The sequence below is a fragment of the Pelophylax lessonae genome (assembly GCF_965119305.1).
Source record: "Pelophylax lessonae genome assembly, chromosome: 4".
Taxonomy (NCBI): domain Eukaryota; kingdom Metazoa; phylum Chordata; class Amphibia; order Anura; family Ranidae; genus Pelophylax; species Pelophylax lessonae.
This window is the reverse complement of record NC_138771.1, coordinates 600,545,462-600,568,896: the sequence shown is the minus strand read 5'-3', so window position 1 is coordinate 600,568,896 and position 23,435 is coordinate 600,545,462. Positions and strand designations below refer to the sequence as shown.

Sequence of the window (23,435 nt, the reverse complement as noted above, 5' to 3'; positions counted from 1 at the left end):
TAACACCTGCTCCCACTTTCGGAATACCGTTAGGGACACCCATTATCCTCCAGCTTTGAGCGGCGCTCCAAGTCCATACGTGATCACTGCTGCAAGTATGGCCCCATCTCTGATAGCAGCTTACCTACTGCAAATGAAACATACAGAAGTGCAAGGTTCTCTTCTCAAAGTATTTATCATCATACAACCAAAATATGCACATACATATATAGACACACATTATTAAGGGACAGGCATACATCTGCATATATAGCAATAAACATGTTCTGGTTATAAAGAAGACTCATCCTTAAGTTCAGCGTTCACTTTGTTTTGTGTTAACTGATCCTCTTCTGACATTTGTTCTAACGGATCCTCCTCTGACATTTCAATTTGATTTAAGCGATCCTCCTCTGACATTTCAGTTTGATGTAAGTGATCCTCCTTCGACGTTTCAATTTGTTTTAACTGCTTCTTTGACATTTCAATTTTATTTATCTTATCCTCTGACATTTCGATTTGTTTCAACTGATCTTTGGATACGATGACAACTGTTCTGAGTTTGCTCTCATTGAGCCTCTCATTCTCCTCAGAGTGAAGATCGTTATAGGAAATGGTCCTCATGTGTGCAGGGAGGTGAGTAAACTCCTCCTCATTTATATCAAAGTCTTCCATCTTATTCTGGAGAAGCCACCAGCGTCCGAAAAAGCCAATGTCCAGCACCCTGTTGGGGAACTCTGACCAGCGAGGCTTCAGATGGGAGCACTGAGAGGAGTACAGGTCACAGTCAGGATCATAAGGCGCTTCGTACATAAGAGAGAAGATCGTGAGGTTGATGTAGCGCAGACGTCCCTCGTTCCTCAGCTCCATCAGTTTCTGTACGTGTTGGTCAGAGCTCCCGCTTCTTGTCCAGGGTGAGAGGAGAAGGAGACAGGAGGAAGCCTCCAGCAGGGAGCACTGAAAGGAGTCCTCAGAGGGTGCTTTGGATGAACATATGCCAACACCTGCTAGAAGGGAAATGTATAGAGTGGCCTTGCCCGGGCGTTCCTTGGCACCAACTACAATGTCCTTGCAGGCTTCACCATAATCACGCAGGAGGTGTTTGGTCCAAACAACTGACAAAAAAAAAAAAAGTACATAGTTAAAAAATGGAAATAAATGACAGATCCTGAACCTACTACTGTTTCAAAAAACTCTGACTCCTCGTCAAAAGTTGCACAAGTAAAAAAGGCTTCTAAGAAAATATACTCAGCATCCCTCTATATCTTCTAAGCAAAGGGCCAGTTTACTGTCCTTCATACATTAGGAGGGCTGAACTGTGGCCAGTGAAAGCAGAGAATGCCTCAGACTTGGTGGTCAGCAGGGGTAAAAAATAAAAAATTACATAGTGCCTATGGTCAGTGGGAGGAATATTGCCCCATCGCTGGGGCCGGTGGGAGGAATAGTGCCCCATCGCTGGGGTCAGTGGGAGGAATAATGCCCCATCGCTGGGGTCAGTGGGAGGAATAGTGCCCCATCGCTGGGGTCAGTGGGAGGAATAGTGCCCCATCGCTGGGGTCAGTGGGAGGAATAGTGCCCCATCGCTGGGGTCAGTGGGAGGAATAGTGCCCCATCGCTGGGGTCAGTGGGAGGAATAGTGCCCCATCGCTGGGGTCAGTGGGAGGAATAGTGCCCCATCGCTGGTGTATCAGTGGGAGGAATAATGCCCCATCATTGGTGTCAGTGGGAGGAATAGTGCCCCATCGCTGGTGTCAGTGGGAGGAATCGTGCCCCATCGCTGGTGTCAGTGGGAGGAATCGTGCCCCATCGCTGGTGTCAGTGGGAGGATGCTTGATGATTCTGAGGAGCATTTGATCTCATCCTGGGATGCAGTGCTTGTGTTTCAGTGGCTAAGTGCTAGTCTCAAACATTGCCCATTCTCAAGAGGTAGGAAAATGTTAAAAGCTGAAATGTATTCTGCTTATATTTTGCCTTCCTTGGTTCCTCCCTCCCCGTTTAATCATTATGCTAATTATATTTTAAAATAAAACCCGTTTTCATTACATTATTTATTTTAATCCCAGCGAAAATCACTAGTTTTCTGTGCTTCTCTATGCAATGCAGGAGGATCTAGACTAGTGCTGTACATGGCTTCCTGAAAACATCACAGCACCCTGCCTCAGTATTCCCTCAGCCCCGTGGCAAGCAGTGGGCTGCCTCTTAGAAAATGTTATGAAAATGTCAAAATGCCTTGATGGGTGATAAGAGTCTGGCGGAATGGCTGTTCCTAGGCAGGCTGCCTTCTAGGTAATGCCCATAAGTGATGCGGAGCCTCCATTACTGAAGGAACTGAAACCCAATGATAGCAGGTCATGGACTGTAATGCTGGGGAGGAAATGCCTAGATGATGCTGGATGTCCTCCGGCTGGCAGGCTCTGACTTGTTTCAGCTTCTAATGCACAATGTGAGAAGCTCACAGTGTGCAGTGAAGTCAGAGTAAGAAATTTCAGTCCAGGAGAGGGGCCTGTACAACTGTACAAGACTGAAGGGAAGCTTGGAGTTCAGTTTTAACCCTGTGCAAGCCATGACAACTTCCAACAGGAATCTCACAGAGGGGTTTGAAAAAGAAGCACAAGCAACACAATTATAAATAGGTCAGGGACGGGCTTTTAGCAGAACCAGTCTTCCTCTGAATGGACAAAATGACAGGGTCTCTTTAAATTACAAACACTAAGAAGTCATCTCCTTATCCTGCCTCTGTATTAGTTCAGCACTATGATAAGATCAGAGATCAAGAAGACAGGCCCAGGGGGTGGCTACCATACTGTCAGTTTCCTATATATGGTCAGCATTTGCTTAACAGGATGTCCCACCAAGGAGAAAACTGTAGGCGTTTGAAGGCACCCCCTGTGTACCTGCAGACAGGTCACTTCTAGACACTTTCCAAGAATGTTGGCCAACAGGTTTGCTTGCTAGTGGTCTATTCATTCCCAGGTTGCGGCCCAGTCCAAGGACCAGACGCCGCGGCCCAGTCCAAGGACCAGACGCCGCGGCCCAGTCCACGGACCAGACGCCGCGGCCCAGTCCAAGGACCAGACGCCGCGGCCCAGTCCAAGGACCAGACGCCGCGGCCCAGTCCAAGGACCAGACGCCGCGGCCCAGTCCACGGACCCGACGCCGCGGCCCAGTCCAAGGACCAGACGCCGCGGCCCAGTCCAAGGACCAGACGCCGCGGCCCAGTCCACGGACCCGACGCCGCGGCCCAGTCCAAGGACCCGACGCCGCGGCCCAGTCCAAGGGCCCGACGCCGCGGCCCAGTCCAAGGGCCCGACGCCGCGGCCCAGTCCAAGGACCCGACGCCGCGGCCCAGTCCAAGGGCCCGACGCCGCGGCCCAGTCCAAGGGCCCGACGCCGCGGCCCAGTCCAAGGGCCCGACGCCGCGGCCCAGTCCAAGGGCCCGACGCCGCGGCCCAGTCCAAGGGCCCGACGCCGCGGCCCAGTCCAAGGGCCCGAACCTCATCCCTTTAATCCAGGACACATATTATTTACAGATTCTAAGGCTGATTAAGGTGGTAATTAAACTTAGTGCCTTAAGTGCATTATATCAGAGTCAGAACCTGTGTAATTAATGTGTATTCTGGTTTAAAGAGATTAGGGGGCAACCCCAAATCCAAGGACCAGTGATGCTGGCCAGTCCAAGGCCTGAGGTCACTGACCAATCCAAGGACTGAGTTATCTGACCACAGCCAGAGTCGCTGCCCAGTACAAGGACTGAGCCACAGACCTGTCCACAGTCTGAGCTGCTAACCAGTCCAAGGACTGAGCCAAAGGCAGGTTATTGTTTAATCAAAATTCCAGTGGTTTGCCCGTCTGTGCCCTCTCACAACAAGTCAGAGCCTGGTCCAGGATGACAGGAGGAATGAGGCACGTGTGCCCTTGACAAATATGGCGGCCTCCATACTCTTCCCCCCTCCGTGCTTACCAAATTTCTTATTTTTCATCCGCTCCCAGAAGCCCGGCTTCACCTGCTCTCCCACCACCGGGGCCGTACTGCTGGAGCACAACCTCCGGCACAACACCCCAACACACCGCCCGGCCATCGCTTTCCGTCAGCAACACCACCACTTCCGGCTTCTTTGCCCTCACCAGCGCTACGCTAAATATAGTCCGCTGGAAACATAGGAAATTGATTAGTGGTTCCGTGTTCTGCCTCTGTTATTCAGGAATAATCTGATGACATTGTACATGTCGAAAAAACATAATGAAGCAAAATAAGCCGCTATGTTTGCTGCCGGAACTATATAAAGATCTCAGAGCCACAAAAAGTTTCTTATATATAAGAAGTTCGGGATGGCTATGCCACTTCTACTGTGCGGGGGGGCACACATGATTTAATGAGGGGAAACACAGTAATTTTAAGTGTGAGCGCTTATATGTCGCCCATAATAATGTATAAAAATAATAATATATAATAATAGTAATGTGTAACATGGCTGGGCGTTCACAATCATGCTCTGTGTCCAGGAACGGAACCCCCCCCCCCCTCTGGAGAGATGGTACAGTCCAGGCAGTGGTGACGCGGCCTCTGGCAGTGAAGTGCAGAGTGGAGCTGAGGAGGGTCACGTGACTGGTGAGATGTCACTCAGCTGACATGGCGGCCCCCGACCAGCTCCAGTTCCAAGGTAATATTCCCCATAGAGACAAGGATAAGTATGAGAAGAAGGGTGACAACTCTGTGTGGGGGGTGTTACAGGTCCGACTATTCTTCACCTACATACAGGAGGACTTCTTACAGGGGGCACACCATAAACAGGGGGGTGGATTAAAGGGGCGCTCCATACACTAACACAGAGAGGGTCCCCTGCAAACAATGAGTTGTTGGTGTCCCCCCCCCCCCCCCTATTCCTCTGTATCTTGCTGAGGGTCACCAATAAAATGTTAGTCGCTGAGTTCCCACGTGCCGTACCTGAGACGGCTTTGTAGCTGTTTGGTCTGCTGCTGACCAATCGTATTCCATCACCCAAATCCCAAGAAAGGTGCCCCGCCCACCCAACCAACAGCGTCCGACTGTCATGGCGACACGCTGTATCTTCTATTAGTGCGGCGACTCCGGGATTGTTTCTTTACTCTTCGTCCAATCACAGCCCGGTGTCTGTAATCTGGGAACTCCCAAAGGATCTCTCGGGATGGGGACCATTGTATCTCCATGGTTAGGAACCAACCGATCTCTCGGGATGGGGACCATTGTATCTCCATGGTTAGGAACCAACCGATTTCTCCAGCTAGGGACCATTGTATCTCCATGGTTAGGGACCAACCGATTTCTCCAGCTAGGGACCATTGTATCTCCTTGGATGGGGACTAACCGATCTCTCCAGCTAGGGACCATTGTATCTCCTTGGATGGGGACTAAGCGATCTCTCGGGATGGGGACCATTGTATCTCCCTGGTTAGGAACCAACCGATCTCTCCAGCTAGGGACCATTGTATATCCTTGGATGGGGACCAACTGATCTCTCCAGCTAGGGACCATTGTATCTCCCTGGTTAAGGACCATTGTATCTCCTTGGATGGAGACTAACCGATCTCTCGGGATGGGGACCATTGTATCTCCCTAATAAGGGACCAATCGATCTCTCGGGTTGGGGACCATTGTATCTCCCTGGTTAGGGACCAGTTGATCTCTGGGGATGGAGACCAATTGATCTCTCAGTATGGTGACCTTTGTATCTCCATCGTTAGGGACCAACCAATCTCTCAGGATGGAGACCATTGTATCTTCCTAGATGGGGACCAACCAAGCTCTTGGGATGGGGACCATTGTATCTCCCTGGTTAGGGACCAATCGATCTCTCCAGCTAGGGACCATTGTATCTCCCTGGTTAGGGACCAATCGATCTCTCCAGCTAGGGACCATTTTATCTCCCTGGTTGGGGACCAACCGATCTCTCCAGCTAAGGACCATTGTATCTCCCTGGTTAGGGATTAACCGATCTCTCGTGTTGGGGACCATTGTATCTCCCTAATAAGGGACCAATCGATCTCTCGGGTTGGGGACCATTGTATCGCCCTGGTTTGGGACCCACAGATCTCTTGGGACCAATCAATCTCTGGGGATGGATACCAATTGATCTTTTGGTATGGGGACTATTGTATCTCCATGGTTAGGGACCAACTGATCTCTCGTTATAGATACCAATCCCAGTGTTGTTAATCTGGGATAGGAACAAATTGATCTTTCCTGTTAGGGACCAATCAATCTCTCAGGATAGGGACCAGCCCTACTGTTGGTAATCTAGGAACCCGTTTTGCTTCTCAGTTAGTAATACAGGGGATGAATTCCTGAACTCACCCCAGGTTGGCTCCTCGGTGTCCTCTGTCCCTTCACAGAACATACGGACACCTTTATATATAGTGACCATACACTATTCCATATATCATCCATTTCTTACCAGTCCATCTCCTGGGGATAGGGACTGATTGATCTCTCGGGGATAGAGACTGATTGATCTCTCGGGGATAGGGACTGATCAGTCTTTAGACATCAACCTATTTTATTGATATCACCCACATTTGGTAAGTCGATTTATATTGATCGTTAAGATACAATCATTAATTATTGATCACATCTATAAAAATATATTTATATATATATATATATATATGTGTGTGTGTGTGAGTTTTCTCCTCATCCCTTGTTTCACCTCAGTGCTGCTGATCTCCCGCAGAAACATTGTGTATACATTCCCTCCAGCGATTGGTGCGTTACATTTCTCAGAGCCGTTTTATTAATTGTGACACTAGTGGACCATGCCTGCAGAATGTGTGCTGGAATTGGCACCTGAAGTCTACATTTGACACCGATGTGACAACCCAGGAGTACCATTGGGAGACATAGACAGAGTGTTGTCACCCTGTAGGAGGAAGTGCCTGAACTAGGACTTTTTTTTGGCAGGACCTCCAGGGGTTATTTTAATGAAAGCTGCAGATTTTATATTGGCATTTGAAATGACATTAGGATGGTGAAGTCCAGCTCTGGGATGAGAAAAGGAAACTCTTGCAGTGGAGATCCCTCATTATCTCCCCACTCCCCAGCTCTGGAGGGGGTAGAGGAGGAGGCTGTAATATTTATCGTATTCCTCCCTTCTGCACCTGTTTTTGTGTCTCGCTGACACTCCAGGCTCTGGGCAGTTCATTGGCATCACATATAGTGTAGGACTGTTTGTCCTGTATTGTATGTGAGGAGTAGAGATGAGCTCAGGTGTGTTTGGATACGAGTCCCACCAGGAACGCTATCGCTGCCCCTGTCAAACTTCTTCTATTTTTTTCTTTTACCTTAAAGCATCTATGAGACTTAAATGATTGGATTTATGTGTATACAGAAGAAATGTTCTGTATTTAGCACAGCTGCGGGGCTTGCTGGACCATATTAACCCCCTGACAGATTGTTATGTGGAATTGCTGTTTGATTTCTCTTTGCTCTCTCTGTCCAGAGTTTGAAGAAGCCGCCGTCCTCCTGTCTGAAAACCCAAACGCAACAACCAAGAGCGCCGCTGAGGAGGCGAAGCCGCAGCATGCCACACTGCCCATGGGAGACGATAGCGAGGGAGAGGAGGGCGAGACCGATCAGACCGAGGTAACTGCAGTCCCCACCGACCACCTTTTTTCTGTGCTGGTATCTCTGCCAGGGAATCTGGCTTTTTCAAGTGTGTGTGGATATAAATAAATATTCTGTGTGTGTGTGTGTGTGTCTGTCTATGGATTTCTCAACAAAAATTAAGGAAAGTGGACAGGGCTGTAGAAGGTCCTTGGCTGCTTGGGCTGATCAGGTGCCGGTCGGCTGCTCGTTCCACAGAAGCTGGTCATGACATGGTCTTCTGTCGGCCAGGCAGTTGTACTCACGGGCCGGTTTCTACTGTACCGGCTGATTTTGGTCGATAGTCATCCCATGTGTACCTGGCCTAGGTCTGGACTTGCTTGGATTAGTAGAGCTGCTGGAGCTCTGCAGGTTCAGTACAGCTCTATATAAAAGTTTTCTTCATTGAATTCCTCCAGGAGGAGCTGTGCCTTGTAGGTAGAGGATGGAGCAGAAAGCATGGAACAGCATTTTATGGCTGGAGATGTGCTACAGTAACGTTCACGCATGGCGGGGTATATATATAAACATGTACAGTCATTTTTAGCACAGGAGCAATTTATAAAAGAGGACACATAGAAAAGCGTCTTGTTGCAATGAGCGGCATGGACTTTTGATAGACACTTTTAGGCCCCTTGAGCACTGGGCCATCTAGGTACAGTCCAGCCTGCGGCTTGACATGGGGTATGGCAGGCTGTGGCTGGACAGGCACAATGTTGTACAGAGGGGTACCTGCATTTAGGGTCCTGTGCACTCAGGGAAGAATTTCCTATATATAAGACCCAAGAAATACAGAGATACCTTTATACTGCTGGATATAGAATACTGTGTCCTAATCATGAATATATGTTTGTTTTCACCTTCCCTCCTTGTAGCTCCTCTCATCCCAGAAGAAAACCGCAGGTTTCTGGACCTTTCAGTACTATCAGGACCTGTTCGATGTAGACACTTACCAGGTATTGGACACGTAATGAGATCAAATTAGAATACATCATTATAGAATTGCATCTTGCACTTAAGTGCGCAGCGTACGTTGGGTTTTGGCACCTGGTGCTGTTCACAATGTGAGTCTTTCCATGGCACTAAACCAGGTGGAAGAATATCACTTTCCCTCAACCTTAGCCTTAAAGTTGTGGTAAAGTCTGTTTTTGTTGTTTTAAAGAAAAACCAAAAAACATGTTATACTTGGTTTTGCACAGAAAGGCCCGGATTCTCCTCTTCTCGGGTCCCTGGCTGGAGCTCCTGTCAAGTGCCCCCACAGCAAACAGCTTGCTATGGGGGCACCTGAGCCGAGCTGCAGCTCCATGTGTCCATTGAGACACGGAGCTGCCCCCTCTCTCTCCTGATTGGCTAACTGACTTTGACAACAGCGGGAGCTAATGGCACCACTGCTGTGTCTCAGCCAATCAGGAGGTAGAGTCCCGGCCGGCCGAGGGACTCGTGGACATCGTTGGAAATAGATCAGGTTCAGGTAAGTATTAGGGGGTGCTGGAGGGCTGCTACACACAGAAATGTTTTTCTATTAATGCATAGAATGCATTAAGATAAAAAACCTTCTGCCTTTATAACTCCTTTTTAAAGCTTAACTCCTCGGAAATTTGATAACTTCCCTTACACTGAAAAGGTTAAATTTGCGTTTATACCTAAGGTACCAGTAAAAAGGATTTTACTTACCTAATCCATCGCTCCCTTTATGCTATGTTACCGGCCTCCGCAAGCCCTTCTCTAGGGGGTTCCATCGGTCTTACTGACGGTGCTGAGGTTCACAACCACTTTACACTTTTTTTAGTGCTGAGAAGTTTACCTTTCTCTATACTACCGGTGTTCCGTGAGAATTACCTACCCGTGAGAAAAACCTACCCCTCGTCACTTCCGGTACTCGGCACTGTATGGAATGCAGCGGGTACATTAAAACAGCTGGGCTGCAATACGAATCATCTCCGCTCCTGTCCCGGTCACTTCCCTGATCTCGGATAGTAAATATAAAAGCGGCAGCGGCTGTATGAAAAGATAAATCACGGAGCCGAAAGCCGCTTTTATATTTACTTGCCGACAGCAGGGAAGTGACCGGAACAGGAGCGGAGATGATTCCTATTGCCGCACAGCTGTTTTATGTAAGCGCCGCGTCGGTAGGTTTTTCTCACGGTACACCGTGATCGTTTCATACTAGTGCGCATGCGCACTAGTAAGCTCCTCTGTTCTTCCATTACGTATCCGCGGCTCTGAGCATGCGCACTGCTGCGCTGCTCAGCTCTTTCTGGCCGGAAGTGACGAGGGGTAGGTAATTCTCACGGGGTAGGTAATTCTCACGTTACACCGGCTCTCCTACAAAACTGTTTGTCTGTTCCTCCTCTCCCCTGTCCATTCAGAGAAAACCTCGAAATTTATAAACCCATTTGGCGTTCTGTGAATGGACAGCGGAGAGGAGCGGACATTGCAGTTTGTGTGTAGGAGAGCTGCAGCTATTCTGTCATATCTCCAGATGTATAGCAAGATCCATTCTTCCTGGCATTGACTAAAGTGTGAAGTTACTTAGCTTCGGTTGCTCACAGGGTATTAGTGAGCATCCCTGTTGTGCCATGGATTGGTCAGTAAATAGGATATATATATATATATATATATATATATATATATATATGATATTGGCAATTGCCTCTAAAACTGGGACTGGTTTGCTTGGCAATAACTTTTGTTGTGGACTCTGATGTTGTTTCTTGATTTAGGTGCTGGACAGGATCCGAGCTTCCTTCATGCCTGTTCCTGGGAAGAATTTTGTCAGACATCATTTGCGAAATCATCCTGATCTTTATGGTAAGTTGGACTCCAGTGTAAAAAAAATAAATAAATAAAAACTTTTTTTTTTAAACCGCATGAGTGAAGAAGGTTACCACTAATGATTAGTATCCTAGAGCCCAAGTGGCTACTAAATACTGTAAAAAAAATGGGATTTTTGACATTTTCTCTGATGTTCATTGAGGGACAAAACTGCTGACCATTGGGTTATACTGTCCCCTACAAGAGTAGGACACTAGGCAGAAAAAGAACTTGACTACGCCTATGGGCAGTCCCAGTAGGTATACTTCCCTCTCTGCCATAGGTACTCCGTTTTGTTACAAGTTTTGCTACAAGCAGTGTCAGAAGTATTACAACTCCATAGAGGGGTGGGTGATTTGTCCATCAATGAGCATCAGAGAAATGGATTTTACGGTAAGTCAAAAATCCCATTTTCTCTTTCGCTCATTGACGGACACAGCTCCTGATCTTCTTGACCATTGGGACGTCCCAAAGCAGTGTCAAACATGAGAGGTGGGAAATTTCCCAAGGCTAAAATGTATCCAACCAGGTCACAGGAGCTCAACCAAAGCAACTGGAGCCCACCTTAAAAACAGTACACCCCCAAAAGAGGGAGCAAACCTCTAAACGGCAGCCTGCAAAACCTTGTGGCCAAAAGAAGCATCCGGAGATGCCAACACATCCACTTTAAAAATTTTCTGAAAGTGTGCACCGAAAACAAAGTAGCTGCCTTGCACACCTGCGTTACTGACGCCTGATGACGGAAGGCTCAGAAAGCACTGAGTGCTTGCGTAGAGTGCGCCTTCACAGGGAAAGGAGGAACCTGACCCTTAATTGAATAGGCCTGAGTCACCGTCTGTCTGATCCAGCTAGAAATGGTCACAGATAAAACGGATAGTCCTTTTCAAGGCCCATCCATAAGCACAAATAGAGTCTGACTTCCTAAAAGACTCCATAGCTGGCAGGTACTTCCAAATAGCCTGAACCACATCCAGGGAATGCAACGCAATTTCCTTAGGATGTTTTGGCCTGGGACACAGGGAAGGCAACACAATGTCTTCATTCAGATGGAAATCAGAGACAACCTTTGAAAGGTACGACGGACGGGAGAAGAACCACCTTATCTTTATGGACCACCAAATAAGGTGGAACGACAAGAGAACGCCGCCAATTCCAACACTCTACGCCCAGAGATGATAGCCACCAAGAAGGCCACCTTTTTGAACAGCGTAAGCAGGGGAATCTGCCGAATATTTTCAAAGGGAGGCTTCTGTAGAGCAGAAAGCACCAAGTTTAGATCCCAAGGCGGTAGTGAGGACCGCACTAATGGAGTCAAATGTCGAACCCTGAGGGACGAAAAAACTTCCTGTAAGCCGAGAAGGACGGGCCACGTCTGCGGCGAGGTTTCTTTCTTATACTAGCCTGCGGAAGAAAGGTGCTCTGTGAGACTCTTAATGATGTCATCCAGGGTAGCTCCAAACAGGCGATCTCCTTGAAAAAGAAGATCAATTAAGGCTTTTTTTAGAAGTATGGTCCGCAGACCAACATTTGAGCCACAAAACACGCTTAAGAACCACAGTCGTGAAATCAGGGGAGCCGCATCCAAAGAGGCATCACAGATAAACTGCAGCCCCTGGACCAACTGGTCCATCAGCTTTGCAAAGGCAGGGGGGAGCTGTTCACCTTCCAGGTCATGGCGTAAAAGCTTAGCCCACTCGGTCAGTTTGTGAAACTAGGGCAATGGTGAAGACTGGTCTGAGTGCCGAGCCAGCCACAGTGAACATACTGGGGGCCACAGCCTCTGCCTTTCTGTCAGCTGGATCCTTAAAAGCCAGCGTTTCTTCTACTGGAGTCATGGTTGCCTTATTTAACCGGGGGATCCACCACCGGTGGAACAGTCCACTTCTTAAGGAGGGACTCTTAAAATGGGTACCTCATTGCGAATCGCTTAGGGACCACAAAGGGACGTTTTGGAAGTTCCCACTCTTTTGCGACAAATCTGTCAAAATAGGAAGGAAACAGAAACGCCTTCGCTGCTCTAGGCAGCTTGTGATTGCCAAATGGCACCAGTGCCTCCGCCGCAGCTTCAGCTGCGTCCTCCATTTTTAAAGTCTTACACACAGACTCAATCAGTGCATCCACCAGGGCCTTTTTTTGCACCACTACAGGAGTGGAGGAATCATCCTCACTATCTGAGAACTCAGGGCGCGCGGGACGGGGCCCGTGGCGGCCAGATCAGATTCAGAATCTGAGGAGACAGATAAAGCAGGGGAAGGTGGGGGGGAGGGGGGGTGCTTTTTACTACCCTGCCGCCCAAAGCCACCTCCACCCAGGACCGCCGTCAGTGCATCAATAGATTGTTGGGGCCCCGCAGACTCTGAGAGGGGGGTCAGGTGGGGAAATTGCTCCAAGGACTCCATGAGGAATAAGGGTACCCCACAAAAGTGCAAACACTGCTAAGGGACACCCCACCAGGCATAGAGCACCCCCCTGATCCTGCAGCAGAGAGAGGGTGAGGACCCCACCAGACTCGCCACCCCACTAGGCAGTCACCGGCAGCACCAGGATATAAGCACTCCACGTGTGGCGTCCAGGAAGGAAAGAGGCCCAGAAATCAGCACCAGGGGATAAGGAGGGGCTCCCACAGCCAAAAGTAATGGCCACCATTCATTTCAATGCCAAACAAATGCAAAATGGCCGCTGCGGCTACACAAACATGGCCGCCAGCCTATACAGAAAATAGACTACAACAAATTGGTGGCCCAGTGTGGCTCCATGAGACTCCCTGGGCCCAGGCAAGACACAGAGCAAGATGGGGGGGGGGGGCCGTATCAAGAGCCCCCCCTCCCCCCACAGGCGATCGCCCAGTCGCCGGCGGCGCACCCCGCCCCGTTGCCAGCACAGCACCCTGCCCCAGCCCCAGGAGGTAGCCAAACCACCATACTCCAGTATAGGTGGAGGGGGGGATCGGGGGCTAGATGACCCACAGGACCATCAAAACCAGGGGGGGGGGCCTAACAGGAAGGAGGGGAACCCCGGGGTCCGACCATCCCAGGGAGGGGCCCGCGTCCACCCCAAAACCCTTCATGGGGAGAGGGGGGATAGCTACTCACCATACCAGGAACCAGGCAGGCACCAGACAGAACCCCCTCGCCATCGAAATGGGGGGCTGTCGGCCTGGAGGAACGCTGTGACGCAGGCCGAGACCATGACGTATGCGACCTTTGTGAGGCGCTTAACTCGCAGGCCAGCCCCCGTCAGGTGTGGCTTTGACGTGGCCGACCTAGCACGCTCGCTGGCAAACTGGGGTGACCACTGGATCTAGATTATCCAGCCCGTCGCCCAGTCCAGCAGTTGATTGCAGATCTCACAGGAGGAAAAAATCTTATCTAAAATTAAACAAATTGCCAGGACCAGAGATCCCAGAAAGGAACTAGATCCTTACTCCTGACTAGGCAGAAAAAAAACTGAGTACCGATAGCAGAGAGGGGGAGTATACCTCCTGGGACTGCCCATAAGCATAGTCGATTTATTTTTCTCTCTAGTGCCCTACTCCTGTAGGGGGCAGTATAACCCAATAGTCAAGAAGATCAGGAGCTGTGTCTGTAAATGAACTAAAGAGAAATGACCGTTTTCATTCTGCTGCATACCACAGTCGTGCCTCTAGCACTGTGACTGACAGTTCTGGCTATAGTAGAATGAAAGGATTGTGTTGTTCCTTCTGCCCTCATCCATCCATAAAAAGCTTTGTGGTCTCTTCACAAAATGCAAGGGGTTCTATGAATAGACAATGGAAAGGAATGGTAAACAACAGTTTTGCCTTTTCTATTAATAGAGCGCCTTGCATTCTTTGGAGAAAAAAAAATATAAGGCTTTTTGTCAGTGGAGAGTAAATGGCTCAATCGCGTCACTGTACACTAGTGAGAACAGTCAATTTCAACACCACAAGAAGAGTAATTAAGAAGAAGAAAACTATAATTATTACAGTAAGCAGCACCCATCTGCACCTAGAATGCAAATCATTAGAGGTAACCTATTTCATTTGTGCAGTTTCCCCACCAAATTTTTTTTTTTCTAGAGTTCTGTTTTAAATTAACTCACATGAAGGGTGCAAATGGGACAAAATAGCAGGAATGAGACTTCCATGTGTATACCCAGTAGGTTTTATCACTTATCTTTAGCCAACATGCTAATGTCTTCCTTATTTGTCAGGGCCTTTCTGGATCTGTGCCACACTTGTTATCACTGTCACAGTGGTGGGGAACCTGGCCACCTTTCTCCAGATGCACGGCAAACCAGGTTACAACTACAGCGCCCAATTTCACAAAGGTGAGTAATAGTAATATGTGTGTCCTGGTGGTTTATGATGGTTGTAACTGATATATGTGTATGGCTGGGGAGTCTTGCTGTCTGTGTGGTACCTGGCTGATGTGTTGTTCATTCTGTGACAGTGACGGTTGCTGGGATTGCCATATACAGTTATGCCTGGCTGGTACCTTTAGCTCTGTGGGGATTTCTGCAGTGGAGGAAAGGAGTGAGCCCAACAGTGGGGACCTACAGCTTCATGGAGACTGTGTGTGTCTATGGCTATTCCCTGTCTGCATACATTCCTTCAACTGTGAGTATTAGTAGAAATGAAAATTGCACATATGTTTTTTTTTTTCTTTTCGCTCTCTCTCTCTTGTGCGCTCTCTCTCTCGCGCGCGCTCGCTGGCACTCAGTCTTTTGAGCTCCCTTGCGCTTGCTCACACTTGCTCGCTGGCACTCAGTCTCTCGAGCTTGCTCTCGCGCTCGCCCTCTCTCTCGCACGCTCGCCCTCTCTCTCTCGCTAACTATATACATACATACACACATATATGCTTTTGCTCTCTCGCTCCCTCTCTCTCTCTTGTTTGCGCTCGCTCTCGCTAACTATTTACATACACATACATACATACATATGCTCGCTCTCTCTCCCTCACGCTCGCTCGCTCTCCCTCGCTAACTATATACAGTGGTTCAGTTCTCATGCTCACATTGACCATTGCATGCATTTTTGGCAGTGGACAAGGGTCAGCTTGAGCACTCCAAGTGGTCTGCGGCTACGCAGCCCCATATGCAAAAACCTGTAATGCACTGTGTGCTCTGACATCTTTCTATCGTAAACCAGCATTAACTTTTTCAGCAATTGAGCTACAGTAGCTCTTCTGTTGGATTGGATCACACAGGTCAGCCTATGTTTCCCGTGAGCATCATTGAGCCTTCCCCCCCCCCCCATAACGCTTGTTGCTGGTTTACTGGTTTTTCTACCTTGGAGCACTTTTGGTAGGTCCTGACCACTACAGACCGGGAACATCCTTCAAGAGCTGCAATTTTGAAGTTGCTCTGACCCAGTCTAACCATTACAATTTTGCCCTTGTCAAAGTTAATCAAATCCTTACGATTGTCCATTTTATTTATTTTTTTCTGCCTTCAACACCTCAACTTCGGGGAAAACATATTCACTTGCTGCCTAATATATCTCACCCACATTCGGATGCCATTGTAATGAGATAATCAAAGTTGTTCACTTTTACCCTTCAGTGGTCATAATGTAATGGCTGATCGCTGTAGATTTCTCTTTAAAAACATTATTTTTATCGCACCTTCAACTCTAGAGATGTTCAAGGTAACGCTTCATGCTTTATCCTCTAGTAAAAATAAAATCATAAATCTGATTGGCTGCAATAACCGACCGTTTCTTTTTTTTCTGTTTATAATTTTTAGAACATTGTTAGAGCTAATAAAATGATACTACATCTGTTCTTCTTTTCCTTTTAGCTTCTCTGCGTAGTTCCATATGAAATATTCCGCTGGATCATTCTTCTGCTGGCCATGTGTCTTTCTGCTTTTGTCCTTGTTCTGGCTTTCTGGCCTCACATCCGCAGAGACAACAAGATGGTGGCTATAGGGATAGTAACAAGCATGGTCCTTCTACACGTGCTGCTACCTGTGGGCTGCAAGGTGTGTACACTTCTAGAGAACTAATTATCTGAATACACCGGAGATCTACATGTCTGTGAATTGTCTTACTTGTCATAGGATTTGTAATTGTGTTTCGTCAGATTTACATTGTTTTATCCAATTGAAGACCAGGCTTTTTTCTGCCACTTTTTGTTTACAAGATTAAAGTAGAACTATAGGCAAAACTTATTTCTTCATTTTTGATAGAGTAAGGGAGGGTAATAATCCCTGTCAGATTTTATTTTTTTCACCATCTGTGTCCTATTGCGCACATTTCCCTTCACTTCCTGTCCCATAGCCAAACAGGAAGTGAGAGGAAATCCCTGAAAATAAAGGGAATTCCTTGGGGACCCCCAGGTCACCAGAACTAGTGTCCCCATTGGAAGATTTCCCCCCTATTACTTTTATGGGAACATCCCAAAATTTGAGATTTTCTTTTTACTTTCTATAATAAATGTAGACAGGACAAATAGAGAGGGGAATCTCCCTAACAGGGGCACATACAGCAATAAAAACTGACAGGTTCTAATCCATCTCCACTTTGTCCAAAACTAAAAAAAAAAAAAAAAACAACATTTTGCCTTTAGTTATACTTTAAATCGGTATTTTTTGCTAGAAAATTACTAATAATCCCCAAACTTTATACACTGCTCAAAAAAATGAAAGGAACACTTTGAAAACACCAAATCTCAATGGGGAAAAATATCATGCTGGATATCTATACTGGTATGGACTGGGAAATGTGTTAGGAAGGAAAGAATGCCACATCTTTTAATGGAAATTAAAATTATCAACCTACAGAGGGCTGAATTCCATTAAAATGCTTCCCCAGATCATTACTGACCCACCACCAAACTGGTAATGCTGGAAATTTATACTGGTATGGACTGGGTAATGTGTTAGGAAGGAAAGGATGCCACATCGTTTGATGAAAATGATCAACCTACAGAGGGCTGAATTCAAAGACACCCCAAAAATCAAAGTGAAAAAATTATGCAGCAGGTTAGTCCGTTTTGCTGAAATTTTCATTGCAGCGATTTAGAATGGTACTCAGTAGTTTGTATGGCCCCCACATGCTTGTATGCATGCCTGACAATGTCGGGGCATGCTCCTAATAAGACGACGGATGGTGTCCTGGGTTATTTCCTCCCAGATCTGGACCAGGGCATCACTGAGCTCCTGAACAGACTGAGGTGCAACCTGGCGGCTTCGGCTGGACCGAAACATAATGTCCCAGAGGAGTTCTATTCGATTTAGGTCAGGCGAATGTTGGGGCCATTCAATGGTATCAATTCCTTCATTCTCCAGAAGCTGACTGCATACTCTCGCCACATGAGACCGGGCATTGTCGTGCACCAGGAGGAACCCTGGACCCACTGCACCAGCGTAGGGTCTGACAATGGGTCCAAGGATTTCATCCCGATACCTAATGGCAGTCAGGGTGCCATTGTCTAGAGTAGACTGTAAAGGTCTGTGCGTCTCTCCATGGATATGCCTCTTCACACCATCACTGACCCACCACCAAACCGGTCATGCTGAGCGATGTTACAGTCAGCATAATGTTCTCCACAGCTTCTCCAGACCCTTTCATGTCTGTCACATGTGCTCAGGGTGAACCTGCTCTCATCTGTGAAAAGCACAGGGCGCCAGTGGTGCACCTGCCAATTCTGGTGTTTAATGGCAAATGCCAATTGAGCTCCACGGAATAACTGCCTGTCCCCTGGAATCTCCTCCATGCTCATGAGACTGTGCTGGGAGACACAGCAAACCTTCTGGCAGTGTCACGTATTGATGTGCCATCCTGGAGGAGTTGGACTGCCTGTGCAACCTCTATAGGGTCTAGGGTCCAGGTATCGCCTCATGTTACCAGAAGTGACACTGACCCTAGCCAAATGCAAAGTAGGGAAAAAAAGCTGCCTTCATCTGTAAATCATTTCTATTTTGTGAGGTTGTCTCATTGTTGCCCATCTAGTGCATCTGTTTTTAATTTCATTACCCCAAAGCAGCTGAAACTGATTACCAACCCCCTCTGCTACTTAACTGACCAGATCAGTAACCCGGGAGTTTAATTGACTTGAAGCTATACTCTGTTTAAAAAGTGTTCCTTTAATTTTTTATTTTTTTTAGTATGTGTATGTATATATGTGTGTGTATATGTATATGAAAGCTGATGTTATGTCAAGTATATTGGATACCTAACAACATGTTATACTTTAAAATTGCGCACGCTCATTGAATGGCGACCGACAAAATTCCCTCAAAATTTCCATAGTTGACGTGTTAAAATTACCTGTTTATAGTTACAGAGGAGGTCCACTGCTAGAAATCTCTCCTTTACCTTTAAAAGCAAAAGATGAAAAAAAAAATGTCTACTTCAACCCTGGCCCGGAAGTGACGTCATTACATCACTCCGGTCCTCCAAGGCCAAAGAGGCGATCAAAGATGATCTAGTCTTTTATTGCATCATATGATGTCCTCCCATGATCGCGCCCTCTGTGATAACTGTGTCCTTAGGGATACAGCGGAATACAGATCGGGGTAAAGGGCCAATCACAGCAGCCCTTTACCACGTGATTACCTGTGATCAATCGCAGCTTATTATGATGTACACAGAAGGTGGTTATTGGCATTCCTTTTCTCATGCTGACAGCCTGAGGGAGGAGAGGAGAGCTGGTAACCTGACTTATGTAAAGGGCATATCTCCACTGATAATCAGGGCAGCCAACCAGTGCCTCCTCATCAGTGTCAGCTATCAGTGCCCATCAGTGCAGCCTCATCAGCACACATCAGTGAAGTAGAAAAATTACCTGTTTGCAAAACTATGAAAAACTTTTTTTTTTTTCTGTCTTTTTGTTTATTTAGCAAAAAAATAAACCCAGTGGTGATTAAATACCACCAAAAGAAAGCTCTATGGGCATGGAAAAAAATGTCATAGGCGTACAGTGCTGCATGACCGTGCAATTGTCATACAATATGTGACAGCAGTGAAAGCTAACAAATGGCTTGGGCAGGAAGGAGGTAAAGTTGCCCTGTAGGCAAGTGGTTAAGGTGGTCCATAAGAAATATTTACTGCACTTCCTGGGTGTTCTGTATTACCTGTATGTAGCCTCAGGTACATACAGTATACAGCTCTGTTTTCGGGCAGTCGGATGGGCACTTCAGCCACTCATGGGAAGTGCTGTATTCTTTGAATAAACACAAAGCTTCCTCTGAATAGCTGAGGTGGAGAGGCAGGCTGATGACATCATGATCTCTACTTCAGCCAATCAGAGGAAGCTTTGTATTCATTCAAAGAATACAGCACTTCCCATGAGTGGCTGAAGTCCCCATCCAACTGCCCGAACACAGAGCTGTATACTGTTGGAGTTGGGCTTTAACCTTGTGTTGATACCGGCTCCCAGCAGGTGGTTGCCTCAGCACACACCTATTCCAAAGGAACGTGTGCGATGGGACTATTTCACAGGACGTAATGCTGCACTAGTTCTTGTCAGGCCTTTTCTGTGGCAGTGGACAGTAACTTGGCTCTGCATACTGTACAGAAGACAGTCTTCTTGTTTTTTTTTTTTTCTTGTAATGAACAAGTTTATATCTCTTGGTCGTAGAAATCTACTTCCATGCTTAGGTCAGGATTGCCGCTGTTTGTAGTTACAGGCAAGAATGTACAGCAGTCTTTTGTATAACGGGTGTCTTCTGTCTTTCCAGCAATACTTCTTCACAAGAGTGGAAGAACACAGTCCAGAAGCACTTGTTGGAACGTCCACCACACCGAAAGCTCCCACTACTTCACAGAAGATGTGATTGCCTCCCAGATTTATAATGACTATTAAATGGACAAATGTGTACACTGCAGCAGCCTACTCTGGGTGACCGATACTGGCTGCTGTACCACCTATGCTTAGACTGTGTATAGAACATTGGGGTTGGGGTGACTACCCACAGAAGAGGATGGTGATCTGTTGCACTCGGCTCAACAAATTTATTTCTCTATTTTTACTGGTTATGGTTCTTTACTGATGAAGATAATTTAAGGCTTGGTTAATAAAGACCATTTGTTTTCTTCTAATAAATTTATACTTGGCATAACCCTTCCAACACAAGGTGGCACCACTGTACTGCACCATCTATGTGCCTGCTACCGCTCAACTCCACTTTTAAAACTATCAGTTCCCTGCCAGTTCTGCTCATCCAGACACTTCAGTACCTTAAGCTGAAATTAAAAATTGTGAACAGGCAAGTTCTTTATTGCAAAAGAGACATCAACATCCCTTCTGCAATAAAATACACGTACCTGCCTGGTCACAGTACAGTGTACAGCCGTGGCCAAAAGGTTTGAGAATGTGGAAATTAATATTTGTGTCAAAGTCTGCTGCTTCGGTTTTTATGATGGCAATTTGCATATACTCCAGAATGATATGAAGAGTGATCAGGTGAATTGCAAAGTTCCTCTTTGCCATGAAAATTAACTTAATTCTATGAAAAAAACATTTTCACTGCATTTGTAAAAAAAAAAAAAAAAAAAAAAAAAGGCTTCAGGGTGCCCAAGAAAGTCCAGCAAGCACCAGGACCATATCCTACAGTTGATTCAGATGTAAGATCAGGACACCACCAGTGCAGAGCTTGCTCAGGAATGGCAGCAGGTAGGTGTGAGTCCATCTGCACACACACTGAGGAGAAGACTTTTGGAGGATGGCCTGGTGTCAAGAAGGGCAGCAAAGAAGCCACTTCTCTCCAGGGAAAACATCAGGGACAGACTGATATTCTGCAAAAGGTACAGGGATTGGACTGCTGAGGTCTGGGGTAAAGTCATTTTCTCTGATGAATCCCATTTCCGACTGGGGCATCTGGGGAAAAAAAAAAAGCCTTGGCCGAAGAGAGGGACCATCAGTTCTGTGTCATGCCAACAGTAAAGCATCCTGAGACCATTCATGTGTGGGGTTGCTTCTCAGCCAGGGGAGAGGGCTCACTTACAATTCTGCCTAACAACACAGCCATGAATACAGAATGGTACAAAAACATCCTCCAAGATCAACTTCTCTGAACCATCCAAGAACAGTGTGGTGAGGAACAATGCCTTTTCCAGCATGATGCCATAAGGCAAAAGCGATAACTAAGTTGCTTGGAGAAGAAAAGATAAAAATATTGGGTCTATTGCCAGGAAACTCCCCAGACCTTAATCCCATTGAGAACTTCAAGAGGTGGGTGAACAAAAAAAAAAAAAAACCCACAAATTCTGACAATCTCCAATCATTAATTATGCAAGAATGGGCTGCCATCAGTCAGGATGTGGCCCAAAAGTTGATTGACAGCATGCCAGGACGAATTGCAGAGGTCTTGAAAAATAATGTAATTTCAATGCTTTTGGCCACAGCTGTATACGGAGATATTTACATTCCAGCACTGTGCCTGTGTGCCAGGCTGACTGCACACCTGCACTGAACTGACATTATCCCCCTCTACAGGCACTCAAGATGGCTAAAGACTAGATAAAGTTTACATTCAGGAACATGGAACATGATTCAGCTCCTGCAGCTCCTCCCTTGATTCCTCCCCCCTCCCAGCAAAAGTCAAGGATCTTCTCCCCGCACCTGATGTTACAATTTGAAAAAAAGCACAACTGGGCGGGGAACATGGACAGTCAGCAGGAGCCATACATTGCACCTGCAAACTGCTGATCTCGGGTGCGATACTTTACAGGCTACTAAATACAGATACTAAAAACAGTAAATACACTTTTTTTTTTTACATGCAGAAAAAAACACGTGCATTTTTTTTTTTGTTAAGGTGAACTTATTCTTTAGGTCAATGACTCAGAACAAGTATGCAGCAGTCTTCTCTATATGCCACTATTGGGAGCAGGGAGTTGCACACAGCAGGGTTACTCTTTACTTATTAGGGGAGATATACTAAAACTGGATCGCATAAACTGATACAGCTGTGCATAGTAACCAATCAGCTTCCAGGTTTTATTGTCAACGCTTAAGGCCCCTTTCACACGAGCGGACCGTTCAGATCCGCCTGTCCGTTTTTCAGGTGGATCTGAATGGATGCCCAATGCATCTCTATGGGGCATCGGATGTCAGCGGAGACATGTCCACTGACATCCGATCCGTCAAATCAGGACGGATGGAAACCCTATTTTCCATCCATCTGGCGGATCAGATCGGATGAGAACAGACAGACGGTCCTTTCTCATCTGATTCCCCCATAGAGAAGAATGGGGACCTGACAGCTCTGTCTCCACACACAGCACGGAGACAGAGCTGCCATCCACCTACTCAGCGGGGAATCGGCGGATCGATCCCCCCGCCCGCTGATAAAAACAGATTCCGCAGACGGACTACCATGTGTGAAAGGGGCCTAAAGGATAAGTTCACCTTTATGAACAGGTTACACCCATTTTTAGGGTGGAACATGTTCCCTATGCTGCAGCCGCTGGCCAATCTCTGCGCTCCCTGTGACAGCAGTATGGGGAAATGTTACCCTTACTAGCTGTCACTTTTAGACTCTGCATGGGCATGCAGCCACATCATTCATTCACACAGCTCTCTGTGAATGAACTACAAGCCTGACACCCTATGCGGTTATTGGCTTGTAGTTCTCGATGAACTACCAAGGCGCTGTGTTAGTTCATTGATTCTTTCTGTCAGATTGTATGGGAACACAGATACTCGAAAAAATATGGAGGAGATCTGCCAATTGCTGGTGCAATGCTTTACAGGCCCCACAAAAATAAATAAATAATTGTACATTATTTTTTTTACCAGCAAAAAATAAAAAATAAAATGTGCATATACCGGTATTTATTTTTTCTAAAAAGTTAACTTATTCTTTAATTGAACATGCTGAAGTTAAAAGCTGATTGGCTATTATGTGCAGCTGCACCAGTTTCAGTAAATCCCCCTCATAAGGCCCGTACACACATGCAGATTGTCGGCCGAAAATATTCGGCCGACGACCGATCGGCCGATTTTCGGCTTGTTAGTATGATGCTTCCGACAGCCGACAGCGCACTTTCGGCCGAACAGAATCTGTCGTGCAAGCATTAAAATTTTTGTATGCCGACACC

The 23,435-nt window shown here is 46.9% G+C and overlaps 2 protein-coding genes across 2 annotated transcripts; one reads left to right on the top strand and one right to left on the bottom strand.

Moving 5' to 3' along the window:
* Positions 1-270: 270 nt before the first annotated feature.
* On the bottom strand, positions 271-4,107 carry TIMM29 (translocase of inner mitochondrial membrane 29; the record flags this gene model as incomplete). Its single annotated transcript, XM_082253724.1, has 2 exons — positions 3,941-4,107; positions 271-1,094 (listed from the first exon to the last, which is right to left on the bottom strand). The coding sequence occupies exons 1-2, from the start codon at positions 4,056-4,058 to the stop codon at positions 271-273; spliced, it is 942 nt and encodes a 313-aa protein (XP_082109850.1). The 5' UTR covers positions 4,059-4,107.
* Positions 4,108-4,501: 394 nt separating this feature from the next.
* Positions 4,502-20,436, top strand: YIPF2 (Yip1 domain family member 2). The gene is made up of 8 exons (XM_082252984.1): positions 4,502-4,640; positions 7,452-7,594; positions 8,470-8,550; positions 10,318-10,405; positions 14,600-14,716; positions 14,839-15,005; positions 16,187-16,369; positions 20,072-20,436. Exons 1-8 carry the CDS (start codon positions 4,610-4,612, stop codon positions 20,165-20,167), a joined length of 906 nt encoding a protein of 301 aa, XP_082109110.1. The 5' UTR covers positions 4,502-4,609; the 3' UTR covers positions 20,168-20,436.
* The last annotated feature ends 2,999 nt before the right edge of the window (positions 20,437-23,435 follow it).